General features: G+C 32.2%; 1 protein-coding gene across 2 annotated transcripts in view; it reads right to left on the reverse strand.

Annotated features, from left to right (window-relative positions):
• Positions 1–18,483, reverse strand: part of LOC113392050 (kinesin-like protein CG14535) — a 368,367-nt gene that overhangs the window by 96,361 nt on the left and 253,523 nt on the right. Inside the window, exon 2 of one of the 2 annotated variants that reach the window (XM_026628293.2) lies at positions 15,062–15,233. The exons of the other annotated variant lie outside the window; for it this stretch is intronic. Coding sequence (XP_026484078.1) covers positions 15,062–15,117 — 56 coding nt within the window. The 5' untranslated portion in view covers positions 15,118–15,233. The remainder of the gene's footprint in view (positions 1–15,061; positions 15,234–18,483) is intronic. 2 annotated transcript variants of the gene reach the window in all.

The following is an 18,483-nucleotide window of genomic DNA, read 5'->3' on the forward strand; positions in this document are numbered from 1 at the left end:
AATGAATGAACTTTTTCTACATCGACTCGGCCGGGAATCGAACCCGGGACCTCGGAGTAGCGTACCCATGAAAACCGGTGTACATCCTACTCAACTACGGAGGTCATCAAATAAGAAATTCATATTAACGGTTCAGAAGACGATTCATCTTTATAAATATTGATGCTTAAAAACAGAGAGTTCATCAGTGGTGAAATTAACATTCAAGACTCGAAGCCAATAATATCTTCATCGTACGCCGAACGCGATCTCGTTGAAATGCAACGAGGATCATCCCTTAACGACTGGCGATTTTAAAAAGTTTCTCCCATTTAAAGTTAGCGCTTTTGTTGGAAATATAAAGCCGATAGATATATTTTCAAGAGTACGAAAGTATTTTTAATGAGCCAAAATAAAAATACTATTATATGAATCTTATATTTTGCGCTGCGATATTGACAAAAGGATTATTATTTAAGTTTTTTGTTTGAGGCCCTCAATTCTCTTAAGAATTTTAGATCTTATTTCATTACGCTGTTTCAATGTGGTGTCCATCAATCACACCACACCACACATATGCAGATTTTCATTCGGCACGTGCAGATTTTCTGAAGATTTCATGTTTTCTCCAATGCTGAGCTGGAGATTAATTTTCAGAGTTGAACCATTTCGGCTTTTTGATTATTTTATGATTGTAATATGAGTTATTCAAAATGTTGTCAAATAACTTATTCAAAGTCATTGTGATTCTATCAATTTCATTAGCGGGTTGACGAAAACTGCACGTAAAGGCAGCTTCTCACGCGTAAGTGATTGAACTGGATGATAGACACCTTTAAGAAAAAGTAAGAAAAAAAGATACAAGTACGTATGCGCGTGAGAAGTTTTACTTCTACGGCATAACGTCGTAATAATCTACTTATTAATAATAAAATAATAGTTGTTATTAGGATAAATAAATAAATGTAATTTTTTCTTTATTCATGCCTAAATTTAAACATTCACAAAACATTTGTAAGAAAATAAATATTGTTAAATAAAATAAGGTATGAAGTTGTCTTGAAAGTGAAGTTAAAATTTTGAGCGACTTAACACTTAGCTGTCGGTTCAGCGAGCAACTTCATCGTGTAGTTTCATGTCATTGTGCACGCAAAGCATGATACTTCAGTGTCATTATATTTTCATAGCGCAAGAGAAGTATAACATCAAAACCGATATATCTATACACAATATGTCATCACGACTGAGCCATTTAACCGATCGTAATGAAATCGAACGTGGCCTGGGATCTTGGTAAAGATATGTGCATATGATTTACGGAATTTTCGCAAAAAAACCGACCGCAGATGGTACAGCGAGGTTACAAAAAAAAATAGACGCTACGCAAATAGAATTCACGCAATGAATATTAATATAAATCTTCATCAATCTCTGAATTCCCCGACGTATCAATCTGAACCTTATATAAATCATATCGAACGAGAACGCTGGCAACCGAAAGGAACTTTTAAAATATAACATCTGTCAAAGATGGCCGCGCAACTGAACTTATCCGTGACCACGAAGATTGGTTTGCCTTTATATATTTCTCTTACTAGAGATTGATACCACTGGTAGTCGTAAATATACCTATTAGTACTTAAGCAAAACTTGTCAGTACAAATTATCGAACCGAAATCGAAAAAAAATCTCAAATATAACCGATTTTAAAAATAGAATTAACAATAGAACATTTACGTCAGGGCATATGGAGACTCTTTTCGTCTGAAATATACATTTTGCCTAAAATCTCGAAGAACAATAAACAAACCAATTTCATTTAGATAAAACCGAACAAACACCTGCGTTAAAAAACACCCTCGGCTATTTGCGTTAAACGTATCATACACCTTGAGATTGTAACAGAATCTATAGAATCGTTTAGTTCAAACAAATAGATCCCTGAAGATAAATCAAAATCACGTACGATCTAAGCCCAAGACAAATATTATGCACCCCCAAATGTTTTGGACGTAGGCAATAAGAGAGGCCAGGTGCGCATCAAGGCAATACATCGGAACAAATGGTGAAACGTGATCCGGGTACAGGACACTGACCCATATATAATGCGGCTCAATCCTAAGACTCTGAGACGATGATCGAAGAACTTAAACGGAGCGAAAGGGAATGGATCAGCTGAATTTCCAGACATAGATTGTGGATTTCATTTCGAGTAAGTCAGGTTTTAAAATTTTATATACGGTAAGATTGGTTTGTAAGCAATGTTTTAAGAGACGATTTATCGGGTTGCAGGATTTTAGTTTTATATTGGACGTTGAGTTAATATTAAAGAAGGAATTTCAGACGTTAATATTGTGTAAGTCGTGGACGGGTTAATATAACGAACATTACAAGTATAATATTGTATTACGAGATTTTGTTTTTTTTTTTTTAAGTCTATAGTCAATTATTATTATCAATCATTTTATTAGTTATTTATATAAATAATTACGTATGTACAGTTATATTTTAAAAATTGAATCATTTTGGTTAAGAAGAGATTACTGCTAAGGTTATGGACTTACCTGGTGGACATAATTGTACAAGGATGCGAAACGGTCTACTGGATATTACATCTACTGTTATTGGATTTGCGTGGTAGAGTAAAGTCTCCTTCTACTTAAGTGGGAAGGAGGCCTTTGCTCACCATTTTAACCCAGTGGGGTAATAACAAGCTATTGATATGCAATGCTAATTAACATAAAAAGGTAAGGTAACATGTAAGTGACCCACTACTGGGCTGATGCCTCCCCTCTTTTCGAGGAGAAGGCTTGGAGCTTATACTCGCAGTTCCGAGTTAGTGGATACACATGTGGTTGCATTTAAGTGAAATTAGATATAGAGGTTTACTCACGATATTTTCCTTCACCGCTCACCACGACATGAATCATGAACGCAAATTAAGCACATGAAAATTCACTATTGCCTGCCTGGGTTTGTACCCGCTATCATCGGTTAAGATTACGCTGTCTAACAACTGAGCGATCTCGGTTCTGCTATAGGAATGTAAGGTGCAAATATCCAATAATTTTAATTAAAATCAATTTTTAATTTAATTTTAAATTCCCGAGTAATTTGAAATTGTCTAGCGCAACAGCACGTTCAAAATGTCGATAGTTTCAATACAAACCCCTATGGGCAACATTTGCTGCAATAAGGCCTTTAAGTCGTCTGTTTTTGTGCTATGAATTGAGATTATGAATGTGTAATATTTTTGAATTGTTTTTGCATTATTTACTATGTAATGACCAGTGCGATGTCAAGCAATATATGTATAATATCATACAAAAAAGAATTAAGCCGGTCTTTATACACTTCGTCAATTATTTTTTGGTCTGAGGTGTTTATTTTTGCTTTTTATTTGAATAAAGATTTTTACTTTATCAATACTTCTTACATATAAACTAATTAAACAAAAATCAAACTATCTATCCCAGCTAGCTTCAAAACCGGTGGTAGCTTTACATTTCATGGTGGTAGCTTTTCAATACATGACATGACTATTCAAAAGTGCTTTTATGAGCCTACTAGAATAAAAAATATTTTGATTTGATATGATATAAAGTTAATATTTTTTTGGTTTTCTACATTGAATTCTGTATACATGTGACTTTTAATAATAATCCGAGACACTAAATTGTAATACAAAAGTAAGATTGAACACGAGTCCAAATAGAAATTCAGATATAACAGCGCCTTATTCAGACCAGCGATCCGGACGCGCCGTAAACGAAAATCGGTCTTCTTATTTGAAACAACCGGCGATTAGGCGGCAACCGGCTATCACAATCATTCGATAATCCGGTCTGTTTAGCCGGCAGATTGTTTGCCCGCTAGCGAGTATGATCGAATTTTACATTCGGAATTGTTTAATTTTGATTTTATGCTATCGAACTGTTATTTATTCACGCTCTGCCTTTTATGCTTGTAACAGCAAGCTGAACTATTCATTGATGACGCCATTTATTTTTACAGTCAGACTAAATGTTTGTCGGAATTAACATATTAGCTACGCAATATTAATCGTGAATTCGTATTCGCTGTATATTCAAAACGATTTTTATAAAATTAAAACAGGAAATTACACAAAGAGGGCTGTTTGACGGTAAGTCACCACCGTAAATGGACGATTGATGTGAAAGTCTCAGGTTCGGTCCTGACCGTTTCTGCAATTGTCGTGCCTACTCTTAGAGGCTTTGCGCTTAACTGGAGGGTTAAATTAGGAACATTAGAATATTTCTTGCAGAAAAGTAATGGTTGTACTTTGTATAGCTTTGTATGTTCATATTATGTATGCGAAATTGAGTGTGTTTGTTTGTTTGTTACGATAAATACATACAATTATCATGAATAATGCAAACACGTTGTCAGGTGTTCAAAAAGTGTCATATCGTACCTCATACCTGCCTCGTCTTAATCAGAATCAACAAGAATTGGCAAAAATTCGACATCGCAACACATGATGACTGGGTGGACCCCACTACGGGTCCGTATAATCTACCTTTGTATGTGATAGAATAGTTTCGTGTGTAAATAATGGTTTTTTATACTTACATCTGTGTCCGTTATAGGTTAGGGAGTAGGAAAGGGATTTTTGTATTAGGTCCATTTTTATTAGACCTGAATTTTATGTATTGTATGTATATGTGTAATTGTAAATAAATATGTATGTGAAAATGTTAGATTTATTTGTAAATGGAATCCAACCTTAAAGCAGAGTTAAATACATTTTTATGACATTAAGCAGTCCACTTGATGGTAGTCTTTAGGCAGGCCCGTCGGAGTAGCTACCAATCAATTATCAGATATTCTTCTGTCAAACATCAAGATTATTTTTGATTTGAAAGGTAAGTGAGGCAGTAAATAAGTTGGTGGCGAATTGGCGATGAAAGGAATGGTTAATATATCTTCCATTGCCAATGTTTATGGACGGTTTTCACTGTAAGAAGGCTCATTTGCCAGTCAAAAACCTATTTCAAACCACAATAGCTCAACGGCATGATGTAAATCTAGCGATGTAAACGTGGCAGGTTTTTTTGTAAATTAATTTTACAACATCCACAGCTCACAGTTGCCCGTCACTTATTTTAAATTTTACTTTGATAAATTTTGGTGTTTTAAATTTTATTTTATTACTAAACATCAGCAGATCATCGCTGGAAGTGGCAGCAAAGGCTAATAAGCGCCAGTCTCCTTGACAAATGCTTTACGTTTAACTAGAGGGGTCAGAAACATTAGGGGTAACATAGGAAGTCCTGAAAGACAAGCATTGCTAATATTTAATTGAAAAAACTTATAAGATGTCAGTCAACTAAGTGTTGACAGTTGCTTCCTGTAGCCACGGCAGTTGAGATTTTATGACTCATCACAAATTTCTATCATTCATACATTTTGGGACTCTATTTTGTCCTTTCGACATTTGATTCACAAATAAACTTCAGTAAGCGATTTTTCATAATTGCTGTATTTTGATCAAAAGGATGAGTAAGTCAGTGGAATTACAGGCACACGGGGTAAAACGTCTTATGTCGCATCAGTGGCAGCGCACCTGTATAATAATTTATTTAGATTTTTTGCTGTGTTAATATTTACGAGAGGAGATGACCATCATTTATACATATACCTAGATAAAAAATATATTGAGGGGAGAAGAAGAAGTGTAAAATGGCAGAGTGTGGTGTCTTCACGAAAATAACGTATCACATCCAATAAGTATTCAATTGGTGAGGGTTATAAATGTTCAATTTTATATAAAACTAGCTGAACCTGCGGCTTTAACCGCGCGAAATTCCAACCCGTTTTACCCCCTTAGGGATGGAGTTTCGTAAAATCTGTTCGATGATATCCACACCCTATAAGGAACCTGCTAAATTTTAACTTTGTAGGTATTATAGTTTCTGAGATTTCGTTATTAATCAGTGAATGGTATTCGGTTTTTATAAATATATATTAAATTTTAAGAGCAATATTTACGATAATACATTACATAATAATAAACATTAGGGCAGTCTGGCTCCCCGCCCACTGTTTTAAAACACCATTTGTATTTTGAAATTATCCGCAGCCGCCATAAACGGTAACCATTGAACGATTTAGCGGTCAAATTTAGCCCTGATAAATGTTCGCATTGAAAAACCAAAACCGGCAACTGTGGATTTTGACTGAATATTTGTTTATTATAAATATAAATAAATTTCAAAAAACATAAAAAATTTAGTAGTTAGGTATTAATTTTGTACATTGCAAACACTGGCTGAACCCTACAAGATAGATCATAATAATGTACAGTAATGTACACCTTAAAAAGTTCTTCAGAATTTTTCGACAAAAAAAACATAATTTCTTTTCATCAGCTCAATCTAGGATTGGAACCCAGATCCTCGGAATCTGGTCTTATATCTGGTCACTAGACCAACAAGGCAGTAAAACGTATACATAATAGTTACAAGAGAATATCTCACACAACAAGAGCATTGTATAATATTTCTTAAATAAAAGTAACAGACCGTAAATACTTCACCACTGGGCTGAAGTATTCTATTCTTATTAAGAAAGTTTTGAAGTTTATTCCAGCACGTTGGTCCAAAGCTGATTAGTCGATATATGGCAAAAGTTCTTCTAACACATGCAAGTTTCCTTCCAATGTTTTCCTTTTCCTTCCACTAACGACGAGATTGATTATAATCACGAACTATGCACAATTCTAATGACTGGGCTATTCCGGCTCATTTTTAAAAATTTTAATAGGTAGTAAAATTCTTAATAAAATGGTTACCAACAGTCGTCCTGAATAAGGAATATCTAGGACACACTAACGTTTTGTTTGGAATTTAAGAGAACAATATATGTATCTACAAGCATTGTGTGAAACAATGGTTTCAACCACGCAGCCAAAACCGTATTCGAAATGCGGCCGGCTCTTTGAAAAAGCTGAATCCGAACTAAAATTTTCTAAAGACCAGTTTAATTTGAGCTCATTTACCGAAAACGAATCCTTAATTAATAAACTGTTGTTTGTGAAACGGAAATACACAGCCGTGTTCATAACTATGCTGAGCATCCATCAAATATAGCTTATCATAGTCAGATGTTATTTATTTAATAAGTAAGAATAGTTGTCTTTATTTAACTGATTTAAAAAAGGGTTTTATTCGTTTATTTTTTTATGTGTTTTTTCAGGATTGCAACATTTATAAGCAAATTTGTTTTTTTTTTAATGTACTCTAGACTGGTCCATTTTTATCAAGATCCAATTTGGGATCATCAACTTCTGCCTGCAGTTACACTGACTCACTCACCCTTCAAACTGGAATACAAGATACTTAGTATTGCGGCTTACCGGTAGAATATATGGTACCTACACAGGCTTGCACAAAATTCTACCATCTACTTTTTTTTTATGGTATAGTTGGTAAATGGACAGGAGGCGCAACTGCGACTACCACTACCCATGGGCATCTGCAACACCGACTGCTTGCGGATGCGTTGCCGGCGATAGTGATATTATAATTACTATTTTTTTCTATATTTCATGAATGCAAAGAAAAATTATAATAATAGTCGTTGGTTTTCATTTAGTAATATAAATTCTACTACTGAAGTTTGGATTCTCTCGGGAGAGTTTCCATTTGGAAGTGGTGGCAGCTTTACTTAAAATGGAACCCTGTCGAATAATGTATTTTATAAGCTGTTTTAAATCGATCGATAAAAACCATTTGTAACCGTTTCGAAACGACTATCAAGAAACAATGATTTTTTTTAAATTTAGTAATTAATTTATTAATTATTACAATTACAAATTTAACTTACAACGAAGAATATAATTACGAAAGATACAGATAACTTATCGTAGCCCGATGTGGGATATAAACCCTGGAACTGGGTACGAAAACAGCCACAAGAGCAACGGCACTCGAGTCATACCATTTATTTATAGAATCGTCATCATGTTAAATATAAATTTATTATCAGATATTATCTGATAGTACATACAGTACTGCAACAGATCCCTTGGTGGTCCTAATTGCGCGGTAAGCATCATATCGGCAATACCGAAATAACACGCCATTTATACTGTGCCGGTTACTGGCGCCAAATTTTAATATGTCTATTATTATAATTTTCATATTCGAGCTGCATCACTGGTCTAGTTGTTAGCTTACAAGGCTGCAGATTCTGAGGTCCTAGGTTTAGCGCAAAGGTGGAATATTAACAGGCTGTTATTTTATATCAACAAGTGTTCCATATGGTTAACATTTTAGCGACATAAAATATATCACATAAGCAATTATGTGAGTATTTTTCAGACGCGTGCCGCATTTTTCTAAGCTTCTAAAATTACATTCACACGTCCCTACCGGAAGAGTGGGATGTCGCCGGGCCTGGGGCGGAATGAAAATGAGAAGAAAATTCCAACTATGCAAATACACCGACGTTCACTGTCGTTGTAAATTGTTGCAATTGGTTTTAACCATATACGGATATTATTATCTTAATATAAAAAAAAAAAACTTATTTGTTACAAACTAAATAGATGTATTTTACATTTTATTGCTTTTATTAATTACCTGTCAGATATAAGTACTGAAAAAAAGGTGGAATAGTCTAGTAGCACATAAGTTAAACTGTATTTAATTTGGCAAAATATTTCGTTAATCAAATTTCTGCCTTATTAAATAATTGCATAAATAGTATAAAACAATGTTGCTTACCACTGCCTGTCCCTATGTATGTATGTATCTTTAAAATTACGCAACGGATTTTGATGCGGTTTTTTTAAATAGATAGATTGATTCAAGAGGAAGGTTTATATGTATAATACATGCACAATATAGCAGAGAAACACTGATAATTTTAGAGGTTTCTAAAGTGATGTCGTAAATAAACACATTTTTTTGTGCTTACATTGGAAACGCTGGATGACCCCTACGAGATAGATCAAAATATTGTACTACACTATTGTACATCTTAAAAAGTAGTTAGTACCAGCATTGCACCAGTGCAAAGCCGGGGCGGGTCGCTAGTAAAAAATAAAACTCAATTTAAATTTCAGTGTATGATGAAACTGAAGAGATTCTGTATTCCTATAGTTTGATTGATATGATTTGAGATATGAAATCATTTTAATTATATTAAACATATCAATGCATTAGAACAGCGTATTAGTCATGAAAAGCGGAGGCATTTGCTCATCAGTGGGACATTTACCGCCTGTTACTTCATAAGACTTTGAAATACGTCTAGAATTTCATACCAAGCGCTGCTTATAATAACGAGCTACATAAAAAAGCAACGAAAAAATATCGATCTGCATGACGTGAATAGACAGTATAAAGGTCTGATACTGTAGAATTTATATTTTATGAAAGTCAGGTTGCTTGTTGAAACGTGCCTCGGGTTGTGGGTGATCTTTACTAAGGCGGTTGTGAAGCCAGCTTCCTAAGCTGAATTTTCAAACTTCCTATGTTCCTTAATAATAGTTGTGCTTACGATAAAACACAATTGAAGAATGTAACATTGAACATATTAAATTTTTAATTAAATTTAGGTGATGAATAACTTGCTCGGTAGTTAGTTAATCTATTTATAAATAAGCATACAGTAAAGACAAATCGATTTCTTTTGTTTTTCAATTTGAAACTTACATAGTATTGTTTTTCCTCCCTTAGTTTTTATGATTGTGAATATATAAAAGTATGTTCAATAGCTAAATACATCGCAGAGCTGAAATTCTACTAATTTAATTCATATTACATTTTCCTTTAATTTTGCAATAATGATTGTGTTCGAATTTCGACTGCTAGGTGAACTCTAGTTCTAGTAAATGATAATACAGTTATGTTAGAGACTAGATACTACTAGTTTGAATGCCTACTGACTCAGAGGGACTCGTATAATACTTAAATAGCAATTATACCAATTGATTTATACTAAAAAATAATAACAATAAAATATACAAATCATTGCTTAAAAATAACCACCCATTACGATGTCTTTATATTCTTGTATCCAAAAAACATGAATTAATGTGATTTAATCTGGCGTTTTAATCAGTTTTTTTTAGCATAATATTTTATATAACGCTGGTGAACTGTCACACACAGCGTTTCCCCCTGTTATGTTTCATGGGCAGATAATCGCACCATAATTCATAATAGCACAGCACTACTAATATGAAATTCTGTACCTAGTACTCGTGATCAGTTTTAAAATAAAAATTTATTGCCCATTCCCGAATAAAGGTGCTTTATGCGAATTTATGGCGATAGGACTTAGAGAATTGATGGAAGCACTAAAATTCATTCGTAAATCAAAATTTATAGCATTTCGATTTTTATATGAGATATTTATATCTTTATTATTTAATAAATCCAGTACTTTGCAATAATCGGGCGGAAGTACAAATAGTCGGGACGGTTTCATAAAAAAACAATGTAACGTCACTCTTACAGTATTTACGATATTAGTCAGATAATAATTATGATTCTCCTATGTAACATAGAAACTATAAAAGTTGCTTTAGATATACTGTAATACGGCTAAATATATAATATATATACATATTCCATTTTTATTAGAGTTAACGCTTGTTGACTTCCAGGCAGGAGACATAACATACATTTATGATTGTATTTAACTAACATGACTGTATTTTTAGATGTTGAAAAAGAGTAATTACTGAGTTTTTTACCGGATCTTCTCGGTAGAATCTACATTCCGAACCGGTGGTAGATTTACTTTAAATAGTTTGTTAAATAACGATTCAAAAGTGAAAAGCCTACTTGAATAAAGTATATTTTGATTTTGATTTTGATTTTAAGCCTATGCTGCTAAAATACACACTGACTGGTGCCGAAGCTTAGTCCTGAATAAGAGTAAGTAATATATTTAAAATAGATTCGGATTCTTTTTGTTTTATACTTAAAAGATGCATCTTATCCAGCTTTAACTACATCATAAGTTTCATTACAAATTTTAAGTTAATTAAAAGTAACTTTAAATTCAAGTTGCGTACAAACTTTATCTTAAGAAAGTTTCTTCCAGGATTTCCTCGCGAAAAACGTGTTTAATACAACTTCAACCCTTCACCAGGTCATAGTAATATATTAATGTATATTTATTTTATTACATTAATCATAATATGATTACATAATTAGTTTAAATATATAATGTATTACAAATTTGAAGACAAGTAATGACAGTATAACTGAGAATGAGTATTACATTTTTGCATGTGTGTGTTTGTAAAAATATATATAATCTACATAATATAGTTTTGTGGTTTTGAGCATATATTCATAATTATAATTATAATTTTTTTATAGAGATATTCATTTAATAAAGAAGTCATGTGATATATTTTGCTGATTCACGATTATTTTTAAATCGAACGTGTAAAGCCAATACGTTCAAAAACAATAAACGCCCTATCAATGGACGAGACAGCAGTGCTCTTTTGGGAGAATTAAAAAAATAAACATTTTAAATGCAACCGGCCGAAAACAAATGTCTGTGAGCTTGCTGCAGTCATTGTATTGATTTTACATCCGACTGTAGACAAAAATGGACCGCCCTAACCATTTGTTCTCAATTTTTCGATTTACCAGCGCGTTCAGCACACTATAAACTAGATTCGAGGTAAGTCATAGAGCCTAATCGTCTTTTACTATAAGCAATATACATATTATACAACAAAAGTACAAAATATACATACAAAAATACATATAATTTTGTTCGTATATTTATTTATTATTAGTAAATAGCATATTTACATAGCGATTACAAAACCAAAATCAATATTATCTTTATTTAAATAACATTTAAAGCACATGTAAGTAGTTTCGAACAGTCATATGAAGCGGTAACATTTAATGCAGCTATCTGCAGTTAGAAATATAGAGTTAGAATCTCTTTTGCTTAAATAATAACTATAGAAAATTTACATTTGAATGTTCTGTATGAAAATCAACGAATACTAAATCCATGCTTTTTTTATCATGAATATATCATTATTTTATCGTTTAATAAACTTTATTTACAAATAATTTATTATAATCATATTTAAATTGAAAAATGGCCTAAAATTTAAAACCTAGTGCTACATCATTCGAGCCGTACTTATTAGAACTAAACAAAAAATACTACGCGTAATTATTATTCACTTGCAAGGTAGGGGATGTTATCTAGTACATGTGCACTCATATTTTTTTACAAGAGGGAATCAAGCAGGGAGTGTACGGCCTCGCAGTTATTAATATAAAAATAGAGGATTAAACTCACACATTATTGATTCGAATTAATTCATCGGATGTAACCGTGACTCAAGATGGTCTAAAGGTTCGAATACGTGAACCCTAACCTAACGGTAAGCACAATAAAATTTTCATTGCCAAATTTGTGTTTATAATTCATTTCGTGCTCGGTGGTAAAGGTAATACCGTGAGGTATCTTGCATATGTCGCAATGAGTTTCCCACATTAGGTCACCTCGGAGGCCCTCCCCCAGCGGTGGGATTCTAATATTCCGTTACTATAAACCGTTAGTAGCTGTATAGTGAAAGTGCAAATAGTAGGGGCTTCAAATGGACCAAACATCGAATAACCAATAGCTGTATCCGCATTTTTTGTTCTTCCCAACGATCTGCGAACGATTTTTACGCGTATTTACTCGGAACATGATTTGTTTCAATATAAACTGGTAACATACGAAGTATTCATATCCACTGGTATTTATTTTAACATCAATTTAAAGCTGTATTGGGACCGTGCTGCGTTCAATCGAATATATTTGTTGTTGGTGATATAACGTTTCGGAACAACATGAAACTGAAAATACTAGCTAAAGTTAACAGCGGTATATCTCTCTTGTATAAACTTATTGTTACTTTTTTTATCTTAATAATATAATACGTGTAGTGTTCAAGACTTTAGATGATTAATTAAAACCTGTAGACTACATGGAATTTTATAAAGTAATAATAAAATTCCGCAGACATTTTTAACTTTGCCGTTTGATAGATTCAAGTAATTTGTAAAAAATACATTGGTAAAGAAGGCATATTATTCGATACAAGATTATATTGATGATAAAAAAGCGTGGAGTTAATGCTTGTTGACTTCCAGGCAGGAGATAATTGTATTCAACTAACATGACTGTATTTTTAGATGTTGAAAAAGAGTAACTACTGAGTTTCTTGCCGGTTCTTCTCTTTAGAATCTACATTCCGAACCGGTGGTAGCTTTACTTTAAATAGTTTTTTAAATGACGATTCAAAAGTGCTTGTAAGAGCCTACTTGAATAAAGTATATTTTGATTTGATTTGATTTGATTTAAATGATGTATACTTTAATATTTAAAGAGAGCTATTGTGTGTTAGGGCTTTGTGCAAGCCCGTCTGATACCACACCCCCATCACATTTCCAACCGTCAAACAAAAATTATCCCGATCATTGTGTTCCGGTTTGAAGGATGAGTAAATCAGTGTAACTTCAGGCGCAAGAGACATAACACCTTAGTTTCCAAGGTTGATGGTGTATTGGCGATGTATTCTTACAGCACCGATGTCAATGAACGGTGTTGACTTTTTTATGACATAGGCAGGTGAACAGCTAAATGGGCCATCTGATGATAAGTGGGTACCACTGCCCATAGACACTGAAGTGGAAAGAAATATTCGTCGATAATAATTCCTCACATCGACTACTTTTCGTGAAATTGAATTCTTTTAAGTGATAGTTTTTTATAAATGTGTTACATGATCAGCGTTGAATGCGTTGTGAATAGCAAGTATACAATGAAATGGTACCGTATATATATATTTTCCATGAGTCGACTTCCCTTCTTTCTATTTAAATATGTAGGCGGACTATCATATAGGCCACCTGGTGGTTACTGATTGCCCATAGATAGTGACTGTATAAGAAATAGGAAAAATCCCTTTAATTTTCAATGTGTTAAAATCCATGGAAACTAAGATGTTACAATGACTTTACAGTGACTCACTCATCTTTCAAAACGCAACAGCGATACAATGTCCTATTTGGAGTGAGTGGTCGACTCAGATAGAAACTATCAAATATGTAACTCCAACCTTTATCTTGAAATGTCAATCACTAACTACAATCGTCAGTCAATTGTCCAAACAGTTGGAATGAAATAATAATTTCAATTTGTCTCGAGAGATAACTTACAGGCTACTGGCATGTGTCCAACAGATAAACTAATTTGACGACCGATAAAAGTGTGATATTAATGGCTTTTCACTTTATTTTATTTATTTATGTCATGTTTTCATGAAATGATAGATAATAATAATGTTCATTCGAATTTCATTTGATATTTGATAACAAAGGTTTTTTTTTTCAAATGAAAATAATTTTAGTTGAGTATTCTGTATTCGAATTTCGAATAGAGAATTCAATATTTATCGAATCAATGCAAATCTTGAATTTGGAATTGAATCGTAATATTGTCATATAAAACAATCTGTATTAATAAAGTTGAACGACCGTTTTTTTTAATGTACATGAAACCTATAATGTGAGAAAGAGACAAAAGATGTTATTGTTCTGCAAGTCCTCATTATTTACATTACTATAAGCTGTTTTTTATTAAAAACAGAGAGAACGAGTATATGGGTCAGGCAGTAATAAAAGGTCAACAACGTATACACACATATACTGATATACTGATCGTTGCATACTATGCCGTTGCGCTATCAAATATAACAATATTGATGTATATACTTTACTTTATAGCCTACTACTAAGTATGGTTTTTTTTTGTACGTAGGCGGACCAGCAATCAAGCGTCTTATAGCTGTATAAGACCCTTATATAAATCTACAAGCTCTAAAAAGACCACTTCCTGAATTTATCGATACATTATTTTGCTTTAAGCAGGTAGGAGAAGAAGCAGGTAGTTAAATGTATGTAAATTTATAACACTAATTAAAGTTTATTCTGTTTTAAATGTGAGTTTTATGTAAGAATCTTTGTTAGCACAATGGCCGATGCAGGAGAGAATAAATTAATTAAATACATACCTTGGTACCTCCTTCGCAGGACTAGACTGCGTTTCTTGGTGACTGTACGAAGCCATTTCTTCGGATTACATAACATTTACACTCATTGTTCTTTATATACACAGTTTCTCGCACATAATTATATTACTTATGTTTTAATAGTTAGTTTTAATAGGAACATCGTTACTGATAACTATAAATTTTACATGCGTATATGAAGTTAGTTTAGCAGTTTTAACACACAATTTATTATACGTATCAAGTATTAGTACTACTGCAATTAATTTAAAATCTACGAAGTGAAACTTCTTTGTACGTAGTGAGTAAAATAAAATTAATTATAATGTATAACTTAGAATTCATAAATTAAATAACGCTTCTGTCAGTTATCATTGCATTTGAATTTAAGAAGTAAAACTTCTTATAGCGCTATGGGTAAATATCAAAGTGTCTTTCAGTGCGTTTCATTTGCTTTAAATTTTAATTTATACTATTTTATTACAATATACTGAAACAAACGACAATTAAAGTAATGATCGGATCCGAGTATTATTTGACGACTCAATAAAACGTTACAATGGATTTAACGACTCAACAAACTCCTGATTTATTTGACAAGTTATAGCGAATATACTGGCTTTGATTGAGTAATTAAGTTTACAACTCTCGCATGTGTGAATCAGGCTGTAGGCACAGGAATGGGCAGACTATAACTTGTGCGCTTACATTCGACTATGTTTTGCGTACGACTTGATGAATCAAAGTATTATTTTCTTTCATGATCAGTGAAGATAGAATTATTATTATATAAGTTTCTATAAATTATTTATTTAGTTATTGGTTGTTTATAGAGAAGTGTCTTCTCTGACACTTTTAGTTCTACTCACTAATCACCGGTTTAAATAAGGTATCATCGAGTTTTCATGTACTTAATTCGTATTTATGCCTCTATCTAGTGAATATATCTTGAGATTTTGATCCAAAAGGTATATATAATTTATATACCGTAATTTTATACCTAATTATATAAATGCAAAAGTGTTATTTTGAAACATTTTTTATCAAGAAAAAGTATTGAACGACGGTATGAGTATGGGGACGTCCGTTAAAGACTTTTGTAAAGAAAGAATTTTGTGAAGAAAATTAGTAAATAATATATTTGTCAATGTTCACTAGTAAAATTTACTTAGAATGTTTTGTCTGATAAAATAATAATAAATGTATTTAAAATGTGAAACTGCAATGAATCAGAATACGAAAGTTCTACGATAATCAAAATAATAGTTTTAGTTTTACTCTAGAAGATTTGATTCAATAAACTGTCAAACACAGCTGTTTAAATGCTTTACTGTTTTTAATTACTATATTTTGCTTTAATTTATATATTTTTAATGCTATAGTTTGAGTGAAATATTTTCCTCGAATTAAAAATAATGTCATCCATATTAATATTATAAATGCGAAAGTAACTCTGTATGTCTGTCTGTCTGTCTCGCTTTCACGCCAAAACTACTGGCCCGATTTAATGCTACTTTTTATTTGGAAAAAAGTGCTGTAAAGGGTTGAAAAGGGGGTTGAAAGGTTGTAAGTTGTTGAAAATATTGTCGTTTTTAGAACTAGAAGCACAAAACTTATATTTTAGGCTACACTTATAAATTAACATATCATGACACCCACAAAATTCTACCCCTAAAAGGGGTGAAATGAGGGTTGAAAGTTTGTATCGAAGTCCGTCATTTTTAATATAGAAACATGAAACTTTATTTTTGGGATACTGATCTAAAATGAGTAGATACGTATTTAAGCGTTTCTAGATAATCTACTACTAATGGGGTGAAATAAGGGTTAAAAGTTTTTATGGGAGTCAGTCATTTTTTAAGTTGCAAACACGAAACTTCATTTTTGGGTACTGATTAAAAATGAGTAAATACGTATTTAAGTGTTTTTTTAATATTCTACTACTAAGGGGTGAAATAAGGGTTGAAAGTTTTTATGGAAGTCGAAAGTTTTTATGAAAGTATTTTATAAGCTAAAAATATGAAACATTATTTTTTGGGTACTGATTAAAAATGAATAAATACGTATTTAAATGTTTCTAGATATTCTACCTCTAAGGGGTTTAATAGGGGTAGGACATTTTTTATATAGGTTAGTCTGGAAATCCGTCATTTTTTGCTTATTATATGATTGTATGTTTTTATCAGTGATATATATTTTTATACTTTAACAAATTAGCATAAAATAATTGTTGACGCTAAGTTTTTTATCAAAAAAAATACCTACCTACTCTCTGAATATTTTTTGTCTTTATTTTGTGATTGGTTAAATTTATAATTTCTACACCAATAAAAATATAGAGTGTAAATTAGTCTAGCAAATAAAATCTGTCATCACTTCACAATTTAATAGCATATTTACACGACATTTTTAATGGACTTATTTTTATTGCTACATTTGTGTTTCTTATTATTCCACACATTTTTTGTCTTTAAACTATTTAACGTGTTGTTTTATGATATAGGTAGACAATCCAATGGACCACCTGATGGTAAGTGGTCACCACCGCTCATAGACATTATCGCTGTAGGAAATATTAACAATTCCTTACATCGATATTATGTCTGTATTGTATGTATTCCCCTGTGCCTGTAGTTACACTGGGTACTCCTGTTTGGCAGTAAAATATCTGATGATAAATTCAAATCAATTGTAAAAAATGCAATGGTAAAGAAGGAATATTATTCAATACAAGGTTATATAGATGATAAAAAATTTGGGGCTAATACTTGTCGACTTCCAGGCAGGTTGTATCATATACATATGTAATTGTATTTAACTAACATGACTTTGTATTTTTAAATGTTGAAAAAGAGTAACTATTGAGTTTCTTGACGGTTCTTCTTGGTAGAATCTACATTTCGAACCGGTGGCTGCTTCACTTAATATAGTTTGTTAAATGACGATTCAAAGCCTACTTGAATAAAGTATATTTTGAATTTTGATTTTGATGAGTAGATGGCACCACCAAATAAGTCTTTCGATTACGAATTTAGTTTGATATGATTACTTGATGTATTTATGTCTGCCGTGCGTTACAAACGAAATTACAAATTTACAATTTTTATTACCTTTTGTGATCCTACATATGCTTTATTACCCTTGAAACATTATTAAGGATCATATGTTATAATGAAGGACCCACATCGTCAGCCACACGTAATATTCAATACACAAGTTATGATTAAACATGAACTGCATTGCAAGCAAAGACTTGCGCCACACGAAATTGATTTAAACATTTATTGTGTAATAAATTAAAATTTTCATTAATACGGAAGTCCATTATAGGATGGGATTACTCCATTCCGGGATTACACTCATAATGTAGTCTCAAAGGGAGTAAATGAACGCTGTTTTGTGAAGACGTTAAAAATTTATGGGCA

This window comes from Vanessa tameamea, chromosome 10, assembly GCF_037043105.1.
Source record: "Vanessa tameamea isolate UH-Manoa-2023 chromosome 10, ilVanTame1 primary haplotype, whole genome shotgun sequence".
NCBI lineage: Eukaryota > Metazoa > Arthropoda > Insecta > Lepidoptera > Nymphalidae > Vanessa > Vanessa tameamea.